The 20,446-nt window shown below is 36.9% G+C and overlaps 3 protein-coding genes across 3 annotated transcripts; all 3 read left to right on the forward strand.

Annotated features, from left to right (window-relative positions):
* Window positions 1-6,567: 6,567 nt before the first annotated feature.
* LOC148158622 (GTPase IMAP family member 9-like) lies at window positions 6,568-8,430 on the forward strand. Its single transcript, XM_088006713.1, has 2 exons — window positions 6,568-6,581; window positions 7,488-8,430. The coding sequence occupies exons 1-2, from the start codon at window positions 6,568-6,570 to the stop codon at window positions 8,428-8,430; spliced, it is 957 nt and encodes a 318-aa protein (XP_087862839.1).
* Window positions 8,431-10,578: 2,148 nt separating this feature from the next.
* LOC148158623 (GTPase IMAP family member 2-like) lies at window positions 10,579-11,406 on the forward strand (the record flags this gene model as incomplete). Its single annotated transcript, XM_088006714.1, has 1 exon — window positions 10,579-11,406. A coding segment is annotated over one exon (759 nt), but the record flags the coding sequence as incomplete, so codon positions are not given.
* Window positions 11,407-16,950: 5,544 nt separating this feature from the next.
* Window positions 16,951-20,400, forward strand: LOC106905966 (GTPase IMAP family member 9-like). The gene is made up of 3 exons (XM_014971030.2): window positions 16,951-17,110; window positions 18,196-18,249; window positions 19,186-20,400. Exons 1-3 carry the CDS (start codon window positions 17,095-17,097, stop codon window positions 20,055-20,057), a joined length of 942 nt encoding a protein of 313 aa, XP_014826516.2. The 5' UTR covers window positions 16,951-17,094; the 3' UTR covers window positions 20,058-20,400.
* The last annotated feature ends 46 nt before the right edge of the window (window positions 20,401-20,446 follow it).

The following is a 20,446-nucleotide window of genomic DNA, read 5'->3' on the forward strand; positions in this document are numbered from 1 at the left end:
TCTTTAAGATGAACAGCAGAGATGTCATCATATGCAAAAACTGTTTCACTGAACAGTTTCTTTTCACTTCCTGAAAGTTTTACATATCATCCGTATGAGATAGGTGACTAGCCTGAGTGGGTAGTGTATAGAAACACAAAGTTCCATCCATCCATCCATCCATCCATCCATCCATCCATCCATCCATCCATCCATCCATCCATCCATCCATCCATCCATCCATCCATCCATCCATCCATCCATCCATCCATCCATCCATCCATCCATCCATCCATCCATCCATCCATCCATCCATCCATCCATCCATCCATCCATCCATCCATCCATCCATCCATCCATCCATCCATGCGGGGTCACCCTGCACAGGTCGCCAGTCTGTTACAGATAATAGCATTCCAGTTCATGCAACATGTTCCAGTAAAAGGGCTTTTTATTTAATATAAATACTTTAATTCATGAATGTGAATGACTGATGTCATTGTAAATCATTTTTGATGGCCAGTAAGGGGATTGAAAAGTGCTACATGAGTCTGATGTAATTTAATTTTATAAATAAATATTTATGTAACTTTTTGTTAGGTTGATTGGTCTGTATAAATTCTCACTAGGTGTTGCATGTGTGTGTGTGTGTGTGTGTGTGTGTGTGTGTGCATGGTTGTTTGTCCTGTCTGTCTCTGTGTTGCCCTGCGATGAACTGCTGACCTTTCCTCTCGCCAATTGACAGCCGGAGACGGGCACCAGCAGCCCTGCTGTTATCACAGATATATTTTACGCAAACTATATATAGAAACTAAAATAAAAACTGTGGTCATAACATGACACCAGACTTCACCACCAAGACTTAAAGGTTTTTAGGAGGGCTAGAGTTTGCTTTTTTGGTTAGAGACTTTGTATTCACACCTTTCCAAGCAAACTGGCCTTTCTAGAGAAACAAGCTCCAGTTTGATTAAAGTGGACTGAACATCCCTGTTGAGTCCAACTAAAAACCAAACAATGAGTGGATCATTACAGCTTTCCTGGATGTTTCCTGCTCACCAGCTGTTCCATGTTCCTTCCCAGTCTGCTGTCTGGTCTTTATTGTAGAGATGCCTGCAGGTTTTCATCACTTCATCCCAGTTGTTCTGGTTCTGTTCTGTTTCTGTCCGCACCAGAAGCTGCTGCCGCTATGCTCTGCTTCACTTGTTAAGGTTCCTCTCGTCACACATCAGATAGAGTTTAATTTATTCACATAAACATAAAAGACCAACTTCCTGTTTGTCAGCAGCTGCTGCTTTAGTTTTACATCATAAGGTTTCAAGTGAGTGCAGTGTGATTTTCTCCTGAATTATTGAATCTGTGTGTCTACAGAAACATTGTGAAGCATCCAATAACTTTGTCAAGACATAATTGATGCTGATGTTGTCCAGTGAAAATCCAAAAACTCTGAAAATCCTTCAGAAACTCTGGAGAAACTTCAGATTTCTTTAGAGTAAATTAAAGAGTTTACTGATATCACACTAGGGCTGCAACTAACAATTATTTCAATTAATTGGAAAAAAATTGGCTCATTCTGCAAAGTTTTTGTTTAACCACTTAAGTCTTATTTTATACAACATTAACGCACAATAAAAGATATAAATAAAAAAATGTTGCTTGATCTTTTACTTCACGAGATGCATCTGTAGCTAAAACAAACATTTAATATTTTGTGAAACGCTCAGTCCTTTCTGTCATGATCGGTGTAGTTGGTGGTGGTGAGGAAGACGCAGGTGGACCCAGGATGTAGATGAATGAGATGGTTTTAATTAAGATAACGCTCGGAGTAGTCCAGGTACAGGCAGCACGGCAGACAGACTAGCGCACAGCTAAAATGCCGGTAGCAACAGATTAACGGAACTAACATGCAAGCAAAACACAATCCAGGACTTAGCAGTTCGACCGGAGAGCAATACAGCGTGTGACCAACAAAGTCAAACAAAGACAAGGACCCGACGAAGAACACAGACAACAGGTGGGTTTAAATACACACGGGGTAATTAAGGGAATGAGACACACCTGGGAAACAATCAACGGGGAAGACGCAGAGATAGACTCACAGGGAACAGGACTACACAGAAAAACTCAAAAATAAACACACAGAAACACGGATCGTAACACTTTCTGCTTGATTTAATGCAGTGTTGGGCCGATCTGTTGATTATCTTTTGAATTAATTGCTTTCTGGGAGATTTTATTTACATAATTTAGCCAGGTGAAGCTAAAAATGCCACTTGAGGAGTTCTGGGTAGAACATAATTACAGGACAAGGTTTTTTTTTCTAGTTTGAATGTAAAATGTGAACAGTTTTTGTATAGTTTTGGCTTCATATCTGCTCTGAATATGTTCTTTTAGCAAATAGACTTTTTAGAGTTTGTAGCGATTAATTGATTGCTAAAATAGTTGATGATTATTTCAATAATTGATTCACCACAATTAATACTTTTAATCATTTCAGCTCCATATAACACCTTTCAAAACTTTCTGTGGTAAGAAAAAAGGCTAAAACCACCAACTTTAAACATCACAATATGCATATGTGGATTTAAATGAGTTTAGGGCCATTTGGATTACAAAAACAAACGTATGGAAACATTTGAGACATATAAATGATAAGATCTTTCCTGTTTGCTCCTCAGGAAGCAGTCAGGTTATCTGTTCTCCATACGTTTCATCCTCTGGGTTTTTCTTCAATGTTATCAGTTCAGACTTTGATCTTTCAATGTGCATTGTTTGTTTTTTGTTTTTGTTTTCATGTCAATGATTTAAAGGTCCTGCAGCAAAAGAGCTGATCTCAGGTTCACTTTCCAAAAACTTCTGCATGTTTGGTTATCAGATTAAAAACATTTGTATCAACAGTGGATCTGACCAGAGAACTGCACCCATGTGACTTCTTCTTCTTCTTCTTCTTCTTCTTCTTTTTCTTTTTCTTTTTCTTCTTCTTCTCCTTCTTCTTCTTTTTCTTCTTCTCCTTCTTTTTCCTTTTCTTTTCCTTCTTCTTCTTTTTCTTTTTCTTCTTCTTCTTCTTTTTCTTTTTCTTCTTCTTCTTCTTCTTCTTCTTCACATAAATACTTTTAAATCTGATGTGATTTTAATAAAATGACTAGTTTTGTTGTGTTTATTTCAGTTGCTGAATATGGACACTGCACATTATTATAACGCTTGAACAACACAAATATAAACACACAAAGTCTGATTTTTATTGCTTGTTCTCCTGCCAGAACACACAGAGTAAATAACCTAATATTTAAAAAAAATCTCTCTAAAAAAACACTAAAAAGTAATCCATTGTACAAAAATACGTTGTACAGGACAAGTTGTGCAATGTTTCAACTTGATTATCAACACATATGGAGCAGAATGAGATTTTTTCCTTTAATGTTCTGAAAGAACCACCTGATGGAGCTCAGGAACTGTTTTATCTCCAGGTTCTTGGAAGCAGCTTCAGTGATCAGAGCAGGAAAACCTGTGAGCTGATACTAAACCTGCATCACTGTAACTACTTGCTTTGTTTTTTATTTATTCCTGTGGTTAAATAAAGTTTTTTTTAGTAGAAAAAAATATTTATTGTCTTCTAAAATGAGAGAAAAGTGTCGTTGACTTTGTCTCCTGATCATAAACCAACATCTGCCTTTAATTCACCTTTTGTTTGAAATGTACAGAGACCAACAGGTTTCTGTGGGTTAAAACCTCCTGTACTTGATGACAGATCTCTGGACAAAAGTTTTCTTCATATGGAACATGGGAGGGGATCAGGGCCAGGATATTATATAAGAACAGAGACGGAAGTCAAAATGTTCATCAGCAACGGATCAACAGCGGCTTTATATCACCTCCACCTGCTGAAAGAAAGATGTCCAAAACAAAAGGTGAGTTCACAGAAAACCTTAAGCTACTTCCTAATCCACCTATTTTTGCATAAAAACGTTTAAATAACTTTTAGTTTTTGTATTGATTCATTACATGCATTTATATGTACAAGATTTGTTGGTTATGATATTAGTGATGCTTTTTTTGCTCTATATTTTACAATTAACCAGAGTCGTGCAGAGATCTTTGGAGGGGTAGGAGCTCAAAGTTAAAAAGGGGCACACTGAACAAGATCTTGAAATAACATACAACAGCATAGCAACAACATATATTGATCAAGAAACTAATATTTAATCAGATCATATTATAACATTGTCATGGTCATATATTATATTATTGCTGTTTCTGCTGCGGACAGTGACGGAGTACTGTGAAATAAGCAAATTTGCTGCCATCTTACTAAATAAACTCTAATATCTGTTTAACCTCAATAGAAACTCATCTGAAGACTGCTTTAAAGATAAAAAAACTCAGAGGGTTAACTCTACATAATTTTCCAATGTTGGCACCTCTGAGAGATCCAGAATTGTAACTTTGAGAGATAGATTTTTTCACTCAAGATCTTGAGAATTGGCATTCTGGCATTGTGACTAAAGCAGGGAGATGGAGCACATCATCCAGTTGTAAAATCCCTACACAGAGAATAGAGCTTAAAAATACTGCTGGTAGTTCATAAATCACTGAACAAAATACATTAAAATGTGCTCTATAAATGAACTACCTTGCAGAGGTGTCAGTTACGATGCAAAACATTTCTTTAAAAGGTCTTGTATTTATCTATTGATTTATTGATACTAAAGATACATTTGTTTGACAAATTAATCTCAACCCCTATCAAAATTGTTTAAACTGTTTAGCCCCACATTTATTAAAAGATAGGGACTGTAATTTGCTGATTGAAATGTTCAAATCACTGTGGTGAATCTGGTTAGAACTTCAAAGAAACGTAGAGTCATTCTCCAGTGAGTTTAAGTTGATCTTGCTGGTTATTTCTTAATTTGGCATAACTGTGTGGTTATGCCAAATTAAGAAACAGATAACTAACAGATAACAGACATACAATAATACAGCATCAGTGTTTAAATAACCCCTAAATAAATGACTGAAACAACATCACAATTACTAAATAACTGCAATCTTATTTATGAATATACCATTTCTAAATAAATACACCACCCAAAAACCCACGTTACATAGCTCTTATTAAACACGCATCTGAACAAAGCTAAGTCATTTCATCCTAAATTAAATAAATAAATAAAATGGCTTCTTTATTCATATTTATTTATTTATTTATTTATGCCGTTATTTCTTCCTGTCCTTTTTTCATTTATCCATTTTCATTTATCTTTTGTTAATTTCTCATTAACAGTTGTTACGTCAATCCGCGTTTCCCCATCAGATACGGTTCCCCATGCGTCGTCTTGCCGCTCGTTGTTCCACAGACAAGCGCGCCTAACAAGCGCGTGCTTTCTACGCGCGCGCTTTCTCAGTGCTCATCACGAGCACGCGCCTATTTTGCTGCGTGGGCAGGGCGGAGTGGCAAGACGACGCATGGGGAACCGTATTTGATGTTATATTATGTCTATGGTTAGCGCCACACTGTACTGTGCTTCAAAAAAGATGGCGATCTACCACCGGCTTATCAGTGAGCTGAAGCTCAGCAACTTCTTTAGAAAATAGTGTTATAACTCCTGACTTTATTATTTTTCTGTGTGGACGCTCAGAAAGAATGTGTTTGAGTTAGCGGTGTTGGTTTACGATTGTAGCTTTGGGAGTCCTCCGGTTCCCCAGACGTTGCAAGGTAAGCTAACGCTGATTTTTTTTCCAACTACACTTATATATAATAAATTCGATTTTTAATAAAAAGATGATATATTTCAGTAACTCAGCTCACAAATAAACCTTTTATAGAGTAATTACACTGACGTTTTAAAGCTTTATGTTAATGATAATGGCATTTAGGATTACATGAGCAGTGAAAAATATGTTTATTACCTGCTTAAATGTTATTTTCAAAACCACTTTTAATCTAGAATACAAGCCTCTTTGGAACTAATTCTAATTTATTAAACATGGATACTATGAAACATTTGTTGTTTTTGTCAAAAGTATGACTTGTTGGTGCAGCACATTGATTAATGTTAATACTGTATTGTGTATGTTTTCAGATATTAAGCTATCACTGCAGACCGCTCTGCTCTGCAGACACTGAGAATTTATCTAAGTGTGTTCCTTCACAGGCTCCCAGTGGGTTCACAATTTCAGGATGTCCAGAGACCTTCACTTTTTTGGGGCAAGGAAAATCAGGCCAAATGCAATGGTGACACATTCATTTAAAAAAATCTGGCTGATGTTCTTATAGCATTGACGTGCAAGAATAATCTGTATGTTACTGGCTTGAAGTAACTAAATATGTTTGATTACTGGCCATCTGATCAGGTTCTAATGAAAATTAATAAAGCTGTGTTCCTTCTAATCTGTGTATTTCTAATTTATTCAAATCTCATGTTTTCACATTTCCCAGAGGCACTAAAATGACTTGTTTGTTTGAGGCTTAAAATAGCTTAAACTCAACATAATCTTCATAGAACAAAGCCAGTTAAATAGAAAGCAGTAATGACTGAAAGTTTTGTACCCATTTCATTTTTTGGCTTCATATTACACTGAAGATTCTTCAACATGACAGCTAAACAGTGAGTGGATAGAAATATGCAGTACAAAGTAGAAATGAACAAACATGACATATTGGTTTCATCTTAATAGCAAGGGGTGGCCGAGATTCCATGCATGTTTCAGGTGTTCCCTTCTGTCACACACCTGGCCTCAATAAATGGCTGGATGGAATAGATGAGCTAATGCTATCATTTGTACCAGTTGTTCTGGAACAGACACTTTAAAATGTCCAGGGGAGTGTTAATGTCCTTAATAACAGTATGATAGACAAGTTGTGAAAGTTTTCATCTCGTGTTATTTTCACTCTGTATCTGAAGTTCCTCACATTTCTTGCTGTTCTGCATTTCAGTAAAAGTTAAGTTAGCAGAGGATTTTAGCAGAGCTATAACACCATGTAAACTACAACACATGTGAGTGGTGAAAAGAGGCTACTAAGTTTGAGCACACCAGAATTTATTTTTCCTCTGATGTTTGGCTCAATTCTTCTCTGCGAAGGCCGGCCATCTCTCTGCTGATGGCTGCTTCTTCCTGAAAGAGATCCATCAGGAGTTCTGCTGTTCACAATGCAGACGGGTCTCCTCGCCATTCATAATGTCAACCATGGCCGGCTTCTTCTGTTCCCTTAAAAGGGCAGAGCTCTAGAGGCACTAGTTACATGTACTCAATTACATATACTTGAGTAAGCTTTGTGCGTGTATGTATTGGTTTTCTAAACTACAACACTCTTTATTGAGTATAAAAGCATTTTTTATATTTGTTGGATTGTTAATTGGCAAAGTTTATGAAATATATTTTTTGTCAAATTATGTAATTCTGTGATCTACCTAAATTTTCCTCCAGATCAATAAATTTATGAAACATATTCTGTATTTGACATCACTAAACCAATTTTAAGTTTCTACTTCTATATGAAAAAAATCTTTCAGTTTATTGTTGTTTTCTAATTCTTCAACAGCTAAAAAGACGACAGAGCTCAGGATTGTTCTTCTTGGGAGAACTGGAGTCGGTAAAAGTGCAGCAGGAAACAGGATTTTAGGGATGCCTGGAGCTTTTACATCTAGGCTCTCTCTTTCCTCTGTGACATCAGTCTGTCAGAGGGAAACCAATTATGTCTGTGACTTAAATCTGGATGTTATTGACACTCCAGGTTTGTTTGATACAGAAATGGGTAATGAAGAGGTTGTGAAAGAGATCGCTAAATGCATCAGCATGGCGGCTCCTGGTCCTCATGTCTTCCTGATTGTGCTGCAACTGAACAGATTCACAACAGAAGAAAGAAAAACCTTGGAAATAATCCAGAAAATGTTTGGAGAAGAAGCAGCCAAATACACCATGGTGCTGTTTACCCATGGAGATGTGCTAAGAGAGGAAAAAATGACAATTGAAAACCTGTTAGAAACATCCAGGCCTCTAAATCGCTTCATCAATCAGTGCTCTGCCTTCCAGACATTTGAAGATAAATATCATGTCTTTGACAACACAGTGGAGGATGGAGCTCAAGTCAGTGGACTGGTGGAGAAGATGAAGAGGATGGTATGGGAAAATGGAGGAGGTTTCTACACCAACGAAATGTTTAAAGAGGCACAAAGAGCCAAGCAACAAGAAATGGACCTACTGCTCAGAAGAAATCCAGGAATTATTCCTGAAGATGCAAGAAGACAGGCAGAGAGTGACAACTCATTGATCCGTGCTGCTCTGAATACTGCTGCTGCTGGAGCAGGTCTTGGAGCTGCTATTGGAGGTGTTTTAAATGTTGCAGCTGCTGGAGCTGTTGTTGGAGCTGCAACTGGAGCTGTTGCTGGAGGTGGAGTGGGAGCATTGGTTGGAACTGCAATGGTAGTGAGAGGGATGGCTTGCATTATACAGTAATAATGTGTGTGATCTTTTAGACACAGCTTATTAAACCCTGATTAGCATGTTCAGCTGTAGTTTGGGCAACATGATGAGTCCCACATTAACATCCCGAATATTAATGCATAAATGTGTGAAAGTCTGAAGATGACTTGTAGTGTATAGATGCTTTTAGCAATCAGTGACAGTAGAGACAAAAACAATTAATTCAACAATGTATTATCCTTATGATTTATCCTCATTTACTTATGGTATATTTTCAGTAACAAGGCAATTCAAAGTCTTTTACATGAATTAGAGTGAAATACAACAAAACAACAAACCAAAGGAAAGAGCAAAAGAAGAAAAAGAAAACAAAAACGTTTTAGACATTTTTCTTTGAGTAATTATTGATTTACCTGGTAACTAGTGATAATTCTGCTAGATTATGCAATATATGTTTTCATGAACCTTGACACAAGACTGAAAAAAGATAATCTATTAATTTTCTGATAAATACTTCCAGGATCTAACAAAAGAAACTGGGATATTATTTATTGGTGTATTTCTTTTTGCTCCAGTACATATTTTTTATTATAAGTATTACCTTCAATTGGTATTTCTCTACTGGGGGACAAGTCGATACTTATTTTACTATAACAATGAGCTAAATCCCTTTCTTTTAGCATTTATCAACTGATAACTAACTTCTTTTGAGTTTATGTACCATATGTCAGAAGCACAATGACAAAAGTTTCTCTTGTCCAAAGAATGTCTGGAAAGTTGAGTTTTCCTTTGGACTCAATAGATTCTGTCACACCAGTCAATGCACTACAGGTAGGGATTTGGGGTATATTGAATTTTATCACAACATTTTGTTGTGTTTATTGCATTAATGATAAAAACCATCTTAAAATTAATTTAATCTTTTTTGGCAATAGACTCTAGGGATATTCCTCCTGAATGTTATAAAGTCTGTTCTTAATAACAGTTCCCCATTATCAAAGAGGCTACTTCAGTACTCTAGCTACATTTAGTAGTGCATTTGAACTGCTAAACTGCACAAAAGTGCATTTAATTAAACTTTCAAACACATTCATATTTAATTATATTCCCACAGAAGCTACAGTGGGAAAACCCCTTACAAATATAAATTCCAAATAATATATATAAGTTCACCCTGCAATTGATGGATCAACGATACAGTTCCCATTCTGCCCGCTCTAGTCGTTTGTGTCCTTGGGCAAAACCGTTCACCTGCTTGCTGATTTTGTCAATCCTGATTAGTTTGTCTGGTTAGCTTCCCTCCAGATGACAAAGCTCCTTAACTTCTTATGTACAGCTGTCTGAAAACTTGTTAGCTGTGTTTTAATGTAGGTGAAGCCACTAAAAGAGCTACTACTCTTTAATTTTTCCTTAATGTAAATAATACCTATTAACCATTGCTTCTTTGTTGTGTCTCTGTACAGACTTATTCGGGTTCTAATATTGATTTCTTCCAATTGAGAGCTTCTGTTTTCTCTGCACTATATTCTTTGCTGAGGATGAGAGATAGCTAAAACATTTATGACAGTTCAACCAACTACTCTTCCTTAAAATTAAATATTTTCTTACTAACTGGCATGAATTAAACTGTACTGTACTGAATTGTATCACATTATTTTATTATTCAATGAGTTTGACTCAACTGGATTCCATTTAATCAGATATAGTTTGATTATGAAATGCATCGTGATGATGTTGGATTGGTGCTTAATTCATTCAGATTTGTGTGTAAACAAGAAATAACATACATTAATTATTTTTTCCATGTTGTAGCATGTTAATAAAACAAGAATTTAAAAGATACAGTTTGTGACTGATTTTATTTACACATTTTGCCTCTAACAGGGATGGGATGGTATCCAGTTTCCAGATAGAATGCAAACATAAAAAGGTCTGAGATCAAAACAACTATTGAGCATCACTGCTGATTTAATTTTTTCTAATGACATACCAGGAACAGTGTGCAGTCTTCAGTAATTTGTAGTGAAGTCGACACACCACTTCCATAGCAGAATGGCTGAAAATACAACACAGTCTAAGAAAACACATTCTTTGGTTATGGTTATAATGCTGTTAAATCTGACATCTAATATCTGTTACCTATTATTATCAGAAGCCAAGTGTTGCTCTTTCAGCTCCTGAACTGCTGTGTTGTTTTCAGACCTCAGATTGGTGCTGGTGGGTCAGGAAAGAGTCGGGAAGAGCTCAGCAGGAAACACCATCCTGGGAAAGAAGGAGTTTAACTCTGAACTCAGTCTGGTTCCTCTGACTCTGAGCAGTAAGAAGGCAGAAGGAGAAGTTTTCTCTCATAGAGTCTCTGTGGTCGACACCCCTGGACTCTCCAGCTCTGTTCTTCAACCAGAAGAACAGAAAGCTGAGATCCAGAGAGCTGTGGAGCTGAGCTCTCCTGGTCCTCATGTTTTTCTGCTCACCATCCAGCTGGGAAGATTCACTGAACAGGAGAAGAGAGGATTGGAGAAGCTGCAGGAGATTCTGGGTCCAGAGGTTTCCAAGTTCACCATGATCCTGTTCACCTACGGAGACCGACTGGAGAAAGAAAGAGGCATCGATATTGATGAGTTTGTACAAGAAGATGAAAACTTGCAGAAACTGCTGAAGAGCTGCAGTGGGATGTATCATGTGTTCAACAACAAGAAGATGGAAAACAGGAAGCAGGTCCAGGTTCTACTGGAAAAAATATATTCACTCTCAAACGGAGGACGTCGTTATTATCAGAGGCAAATTTCTCAGATCTTTTCTAGGAGCATAGGCGCCAGAAAAGGGAGGGGCCCGGAGTCCATTGGTCTTGAAACTTTACAGACCTGCACTGCACGTCAGCTGGTCCCACCAGACGTTTACACATGCTCAGTGGCGGCACCAGGGGGTCGTTATAGGGTGTAATAGCTCCCATTAGAAAAGTCCTAGTTCCCCTAAAGCACCCCCAGAAAATATTAGATTTAATTGTTGTTGTTTTTTCATCTAATTTAATATTACTTATATGTAGTTGTTCAGGCATTGTCAGAAGACTGAGTTAAAAAAAAAAAAAAAAAAAAAAAACATCAAGGAAGAGGATTTGAACTTCGTCTATGTCTGTTATCACTTCCGGGAAACAATTGACATGACGCCGGCTCCAACCTGTTAGGTTCCGTGTTTCTGTATGTTTATTTTTGAGTTTTTCTATGTTTTCCTGTTTCCCTGTGAGTCTCTGTCCTGTCCTTCCCGTTGATTGCTCCCCAGGTGTGTCTCATTCCCTTAATTACCCCGTGTGTATTTAAACCCACCTATTGTCTGTGTTCCTCGTCGGGTCCTCGTCGTTTGTCATTTATCTGACGTCTAGTGTTCGCGCCAGTAGTACTGCTAAGTCCTGGATAGCGTTAGCTCTAGTGTCAATGTCTAAGTTTGTTGTCAGTACTCGCCAGTAGAACTGTTAAGTCCTGGTTTGTGCTTGCTCCCGTCTAGTCTGATTTGTCAGTTGCTACCGGTATTTAGCTGCGAGCTTGTTTTCTGCCGTGCTGCCTGTTCTTGGACTGAGAGCTTCATCATTAAATTCATCTTCACCATAACCTGGGTTCTCTGCGTCATCTCCCCCAATCATTGTAGGGCATTTGTCAGCAACTGACCAATTGGTGGTCCCAATTTGTCAGAAAGTGAGCGTCCCTTTAGGGGTCACCAATGTGGTGCCCGTAGGCACCCGGTAGCCTTGTCAGTCGCCCGCGGAGCAAGTTCTAAAAATAGCCATTGTCATTAGGGAAAGCTTAAATCTTACTGGTCAGTTTCTTTTTGTTTATTTTGCGGCTTGGCCCTTTTTCTGTAAGCTAAAAATTAATGAGCAGAGTTTGAACCTCCTGTAGTTCTAATGTAGCCCGGGAAATACTTAGCCTCACAGGACACAATAACGAGGGTTCGTAATGTGCAGTATATTTTATTTTTAGTTGAGACAGATTGAACAAAGCTGTCTTGTTCCTTACTATTGTTCAAAAATCAGAACATAGGTGTACCAAAACATTAGGTAACTATTCATGGAACGTGGCAGATATCTTCCAAATAACAGGGAGAATACACAAAAGAAAATACAATTATAAAAGAAAAGAAATAGAAATACGGCAGTGGCCTCGGGATTCAACAGTAATGTCTCAGTTTACTCTTAATGCTGGAGCACACCGACGATCGGACATCTTATTTTCAAGACAGGCTCTCGATTTTTGGCTGAAACTATCACCTGCAGATAAACCACATGCAGTTCACGTCCAAGTTCCTCACGTAGCATAGCAACACCGGAAGAGAACAAAATGCATTTCCTGCCCCGTTTTGGGAAACAGTAATCACTTTGAATCACTGCTGTCTGGTGGTCAAAATGTGCAGCACCTGAGACCAACTACCTGAACATATAGTATTTAAATGTGAAAAACTTACAGAAGGAAATAAGATTACATAATTGAAACAAAAGCACTTAATAGCATTGCTAACGTAAGATAAAACCAACACCTTGAAACAGTACAATTATTTAACCAAAATTTACCACCCGGCTACACTAAGAGCGGTTTGGATGCCGGTTGAGCTTTTTACCGTGTGTGGTTCTGACGGGTCGCCGGTTTATGAGCTTCTTTGATTGGAGAGCTGGCGGGTCACCCGTTAGCTGACATCTACCGCTCTTTCTGAGCGTCGCGTTAAGACTGTGGGTTAAACAATTTAATCTTGTCGAAACGTTCCCCAAAAGAATAAAAATTGAGCAAACATTGTTGCTTCACCTTCTCCTCCTTTGTCCGTGGATCATACGGGTAGGCTTCGCTTTCATGTCTTTATTATTTAGTATCGTTTTGTGTAAAAAAGAAGAAAAAAAGGGTGCGCTGCTTTAGTGGTTTAGGTTTGTGCTGGTCACAGAAAAAGCAAACTGACCAATAAGATTTAGGTTTTGGCGTGCCCTTTGATCCCCACAGACTTACATTGATATGCTACATTCAAGATGTTTTGGCACAAAAGATCTTTTTCTTCTCTATCCACAATTTTGTTAATAGTAAAGAGGATTGGATAATTATAAAAAATACAATAACTTTTCTTATTTTTATTTAAAGGAAAATCTCACAGTGTGTACAGCAGCTATAGCAGCTGCTGCAACAATTCAAACTCTCAGTCACTCGTGGGCAATTTATAATCACACAGAAAAGCTCCAAAAGGGAATCAAACTTAAAATTCTGAACTAAGAACTTTTGATTACATAATAGCAATTAACCATAACTGCCATGATAAATTATTACTGATAACTATTGTCAGTAGTCCCGAACATTAATATGATAAGGTGGCATGTAATCATATATATACGTATATACTATTGTTAAAAAGGCTGAGCCAAGAAAATGTATGTCTGTATCAAACTAGTAGCTCTTCGTGTTACTCTGTACCCAGGAAGTAGCTCTCAGTCTCACAAAGGTTGGTGACCCCTGATCTACATGAACTGACAAAATTGACAGTCTTCATCATAGCAACCTACCATACTGTATGTTTGTCAGCACGAAGATAGCCGCTAGTAAACATACCATTTTTTATCATAAGGACTCTTATTGATAGTCAAATCAAGACCTGTAGCAGCTAATTAGGCAATTAAATAAACACGAGTTAATGAAAAAAAGAACACAATATGAACTCTCTCCACCACCATGGATGTCAAAATCTAAGCGCTTCTGCGAAACCTGTCAAAATATCTACATGTGGTCACCTAATATCGCTTTCATCTAGTTGATTTCGCTGTAAAAATCAACTACTGCGAAGTTAGTAGTTGAGGTGCTGCGTGGTCGACTGTCTGTAATACTGCCCTAATTAATATTTTTGTTAAAAAAAAAAAAAAAAAAAAAAAATTCAAGTGTCCTTTCTTAATTTTTCCAACAGCTCCAGAGGAACAGAATTACTCTAGTGCTTGTTGGTATGACTCAAAGTGTGAAGAGCTCTATAGGAAACTCTTTGATTTCAGGGATTAATTATTTTAATTATTTTCCAACCAGACAAGATACTCTGACATGGGAGAAAGGAACTTGTCTCCTACCTAATCAGTTTGAATTAGCAGTAATTGATACTCCAGGTCTGTTTAACAACAGATTAACAGCAGAGGAGATGATCAGACAGGTGGCTAGATGTGTCTCCTTCTGTGCTGCTGGTCCTCGTGTGGTCCTGATTGTGATCGACCTGAGTCATTACAGACCTCAAGAAATAGAGATGGTGAACATCATCATTCATATGTTTGGAGAAGAAGGAGGTGAACACATGATAATCTTGTTCATTAATAGAAACATAAATTATATTGCAGCCAATGGAATTCCCTGGGACTTCATTGAACAGCATGACTGCCATATTTATGAAAACAATCTGAAAAGTCTTATAAACAAGATTACCAGAAAATTTAATGAAAACAGAAATAGAATGTTTGTGGAGATAGAAGAAGCAATTAAAGGTGAAATGCAAAAAAAACATCTTGATAGGAGGGATGAGGCTGAGAGAGACAACTTGCTTATTCAAGCTGCTAATGTTGCAAGTGGGAGAGTTGCTGCTGCTACTGGAGTCAGATTTTTGCTAGCAGGAACTCTATCAGCACTATTGCGAGGATGCATTACGCAATAATAACCAATAACTCTGCTGCTAAGAAAATATTTATGTAACCTTGACTTTTCCTGTTGCATCTTTTGTTAAAATTTCAACATATTTTGTACTGTCTTTCAGCTTTAAATATTAAGAGGATTTTTCTTTTAATCATTTGTGGGATTCAAGTCAGCAAACTGACATGTAGCAGCAATGTTGGGAATTTTTATTTCCAATAACAGGACTTCTTTCAATTAAGACAAATGTATTAGAGTATTTAACATAGTGATATTTTAATAAAAATATATTTGCATGGTTACAGAATTGTTATATCTCTTGTGTGATTCTTCTGTCAAAGCTCTTCAGAGAAAAGTGGAGAACGGCTAAAAGTCTGAAAAACATGAAGACTGATTTTGATCCAGAAAGCCAGGAACTCAGGCTTCATATGGGTTAAACAAGGCATTACAGAAAATCACCTGGGAAAGAGGCAAACAAATAAATGTCACTAGAAGTTCATTTATCAGAAGTAACTCAGAGCTAGCTCAGAGGGAGTGCAGAGTACCATTACTTGCAACACTCAGGCATCGAAGTGCTGGCAGCCTGCTCCTCATATGCTCCTGGATGATTGTCTGACGAATCACAGGTGTGCTGACCAAAGTCAGCAGGTACGCCCTCCAAGGAGTGCAGCCTTTGGCACCATCTGGTGGATGAAGGGGGGAAGCAGCAGGGAAACAGAAAAATCCCCACAAATAAACCAAAAAAAAAAAAAAAACAATTCCCAAGAGACTCACCTAATATTGAACCTTACGCTGCTTGTTTTCAAGTTGGTGTGTCCACTTTAAATGAATTGAGTATAGAGTATGAAAGAATATTTTGCAAATGCTACAGATATTTTTCTGAAATTTGTGTAGAGCAGAGGTTGCACTGCACAACGTTAAAATAATAGGGTGAGAATGATCATAATCTCTTTTTACCTCTCAGTTTTTTAAGTGATAATGTCATATTAAATTACATTTCATTTTCATTCAATTTAGTAAACATTACTCTCCCACTGAGAGGAGTGTTTACAGGATCAGGTAACATTCAGAGTGATGCTAACTTTTGTTCACTTCAGTTGCTGAAATTTTACCTGATTTCAAAACTTTGGCATTGCAGAGAAAAAGTTAAATGTATCAACTTGATGATAACACAATGTGGATTATCTGTTCAGCTTGTTGAATATTAACTAAACAAAATGAAGTCCAATTAAATGTCATCATTTTTTTTAATTATGGGTCAACCACTGATGCTTTGATCAGTGTTTACATTTGCCACGAAGCTGAACCAGACAAAGCAAACTACAAAACATAAAGGTGGTGTTGAAAAGTTGAAAGATAAAAAAAGAAACCCCTCAGAGAAAATGCAGTAAAAACTGTCGATATTTTTGACCTGTTTGGTAGACCTTCCTCTTTCTGGGTTTGGTTTTTCTACCAGACAGGAGAGGGCAACTGAACCTGCTTACAGCAGCTTAAGTGTGGTTAGCATCAATTTTTTTTTTTAAAGGCATTTGTTTGTTGGCTGTCGCATTTACACAGGACTTTAAAACAGTAAAACTATTCCCTTGCACAGACAGTGACTGATAATGACCCAGGAGAGGCATTAGACAGGCAGAGTGCTCATAGCTCAATTTTTACCTTCAAAGCTGTAAGCTTCATGTTATTGATATATATATATATATATATATATATATATATATATATATATATATATATATATATATATATATATATATATATATATATATATATATATATATATATATATATGTGTGTGTGTGTGTGTGTATGGCACATTTCTGTATCTGTATCTACAATAGATCAACGAGGTTCTATGTGCTAAACTTGATGGTTTAGCACACAGAAACCGGTTTCTGGGAGCTAAACCAACAAACAGAAAGTTATTTGTATACTAGGTTTCTGTTTCAGATAAAAGTTTGTCTTGTGTAGGAATATATCATGGGAGGAGACCTGGGTCGGGTTATTGTATAGGAACAAGATTGAAGCTGTTCAGTGACGTCTCTACATCAACACGCCTCAACTTGTTGTAAGGAACATGTCCAAAACAAAAGGTGAGTCAGAAAACCTTTAAACTTCTGATCCACTTAGTTTAGGTTTTTAAATATCATGATTGTCATGTTTTTGTAGTTGAGGATTTAAATGCAGCAGGCAGGAGACGTAGGATTGAGTTGAAAATGTAATGAAAACAATGAAGGTAAAACTTACAAAAATGCAGGAACCCAGAAGGAAACAAAAGATAATCCAAAACACAGACAGGAGAAACGAAGCAGGTAAGGAGAAATACAGGAAAGTGACAGGAGTTGACAAGACGAGCTGGCGAGAGACTGAGAGTAAACTGCTTAAATACGGGACGAGGTTGAATGTGGAACAAAAAGGCTGATGAGCGAATAGAGGAGAGTGGAGAGAGAAGGAGGCAAAGTGAGAAGACGGAGAGAGAAAGATGGTAAACTAGGGAACAGAAAATAAAATCCTACAGAATAGTTTGATTAAAGAAACATAATAAAACTAGAGTGATGAAGAATAACTACCTGGAATAAACAGAATCAGAATTCCTTTTAATGTCATTGTGCACGAAGAAAGTACAACGAAATGTAAAAAAATAGCAACTCTCAAAGGCAGGTAAAATAATTGAATAGAATATATAAGTATATAAATAAATTTAAAAACATAAGACACAGAATAAATAGATAAAGTGGCAACAATAAGAACTAAAGTAAAAAAGAACAGGAACAAGACTGATCGAAATAAAAAAAGGAAACAAAATAACAATGAAACTAAAATGACTAATAAAGGACTGATGTAAAGTGAAACCAAAACATAATTGATCTAAATAAAAAAGGAACAAAAAAACCCTGCAGAAATAAACAAAGCCAACCAAACATCCAGAGAAACTAACAATGAGAAAGTTTAGATCACTTTTGTATTGTTTTTTTTCCGTAAATAAATATAAAACAGTTTGAATATATGATCTTGTTGTGATGATATGAAGAGCACACAGTTTGGCTCCCAACTAAAGTCATGGCAACGTTTTAAATATGATTACAAACAATGTATTCATTAAGGAAAATGATTAAATAAAGGTCAAGCTAATTTGATCATCATTTATTTTTTTTTCCAATCTGTTCATCCCTTTTAGGTTCGCGGGTGGACATGGGACCGGCTAAGAAGAAAAAGGGTGATCAGAAACCAGGTGAAACCAAATCTATTTGATTTATTAGAATTATTTAATCTTCAAAACATAACTATAAAAAAATAGTCATGCAGATTTTATTTGTAGCTAATGCAGCCTGGTATTTTTTCTGTTGCCTCTGATCAGATTTACTTCAAAGTGACTTTCTGCTGCGGTTTGGGTCTGATATTGAAACGTGCATGCAACATTTACCATTTAAAACGTCTTAAAAGCTGCATTTGGCGCCACCTATCCTGACATGTAGAGAGTGAAAGCAGGAGAACTGACAAGTGTAACTGGATCCTTTCTGCGTTGTGCTGGTTCTATTGACTGATCAGGCCATGACACGGTTTGTCTTTAAAAGGATGATTCTCGGTTTATTCTGACAAGAACAACATATAGAAAACAACTGTGTTATTGGCAGCCTGCTCCAAGTCTGACACTGTACTGAAACAAATGCAAAGCATTACAGAGGTTTCACTAAGCTAAACAAAAGCAACAAGAAAAACGAAGATGCCAACGAGATAAAAGGACACAAAGTGATAAGATGTCAACCGAAAGTGGGATGTAACTACTGCAAAAGGAACACACACAAGAAAAGGGAATCAAGCTGGAGTTAGACAAATAACAAGGAGGCCAAGATCATTTCTTCAAAGTTAAAAAAATATATATATATATACACACATATATATATATATATATATATATATATATATATATATATATATATATATGTGTGTGTGTGTGTGTGTGTGTGTGTGTGTGTGTGTGTGTGTACACATTGTACAGTATATGTATAAATATATATGTCATATATATGACATATTACAGTGTCAACATTTCTTCAACAAATGTAATTCCAACACTACATATGATTTTACAAAACATACTTTTCTTTCAAATAAACATTTAATTTTCAGTTTCAAACATTATTTGTGATTTTTTTTTTTCTTCCAGTTGAAGATCCAGAAGACGTTTCCATTTTGCTCATTGGCAAAACTGGAACTGGCAAGAGCTCTGCGGGGAACATCATTGTGAACGCGACTCGTTTTGAAGTTGGGAAGAATACACTGGTGTGCGAGAAGAAAATACATCCCCTGCCTGATGGCCGTAGGTTGGCAGTGATTGATACTCCGGGTCTGTTTCACACCAAACTGACAGCGGAGGAGATGAAGACACAGCTGACTAGGTGTGTCTCATTGTGTGCTCCTGGTCCTCATGTGTTCCTGATTGTGATCGAGCCAAAACATTTCTCAAGAGAAGACAAAGGGATGGTGAAAATGATCAAGAGGATGTTTGGAGATGGAGCAGCTAAATATACCATGGCCTTGTTCACTCATGGAGATGAAATGGAGAGAGACGGAGTCTCAGTAGAAAGAGCTATGTATTTCAACCCATCTTTTAATGATTTTCTCAGCAAATGTAAAGGAGGTTTTCATGTTTTTAACAAAAGCAATGAGAACAGGAATCAAGTTATTGAGCTGGTGGGGAAGATTGATAATATGGTTCAGAGAAATGGAGGCAGCCGCTACACAAATGATATGTTCAGAGAAGCCCAAAGAGCCATTAGTCGGGAGATTTCTCAGGCTGGAGTAACTAGAGAGACAGCAGAGAGAAACAACTCGTTTATTCGAGCTGTTGACCGAGCTGCTGCAGTTTCAGCTGTTGCTGAAGCTGCCGCTGAAGCGGCAGCCGAGGCCGCTGCTGCAGCCACTGCTGAAGCTATAGCTGCAGCAGCGGCTGAAGCTATTGTTGAAGCTGCTGTTGGAGTGGCAGATGTTGTGAGTACAGTCACAGCAGTGAGAGAGGACGGATGCATAACTCAGTGATAATCATCTGATCAGAAACAGTTGCAAGTATACCACAATGATAGTGAACAAGTCGTTAGTTGTTAGTAAATTGTAATTATTAATCACATAACTGATTAAACACTTTTAATATAACCTTTAACATTAAAATACAACACATGATTTGTTATTTAAAGACAATGATTAGCATTGTCTTGGTTTGTGATCTGTATATTTAATCTAAGAGAATAAATTTGTTTTATTGTTCTTTTATTTATTTTAGTTTGTTGTCAACAGTAAATTCAAAAAATGTTTTTTATTAACTAATATCTACAAAGTGGCATGTTCTTTACCTTGTATTCATAATAAATATTTAAGCACTTTATTCAATTCTGTTTGGTAATTTTTTTTAACCAGTTTTTAAAGAAGTA

Source organism: Poecilia mexicana, unplaced genomic scaffold, assembly GCF_051168715.1.
Source record: "Poecilia mexicana isolate PSO_F unplaced genomic scaffold, ASM5116871v1 scaffold_6, whole genome shotgun sequence".
NCBI classification, from domain to species: domain Eukaryota; kingdom Metazoa; phylum Chordata; class Actinopteri; order Cyprinodontiformes; family Poeciliidae; genus Poecilia; species Poecilia mexicana.

Coding starts and splice junctions, on each gene's coding strand:
- LOC106905966 (XM_014971030.2), top strand. Junction 18,250..19,185: donor AAAGGGTGATCAGAAACCAG/GTGAAACCAAAT, acceptor TTTTTCTTCCAG/TTGAAGATCCAGAAGACGTT.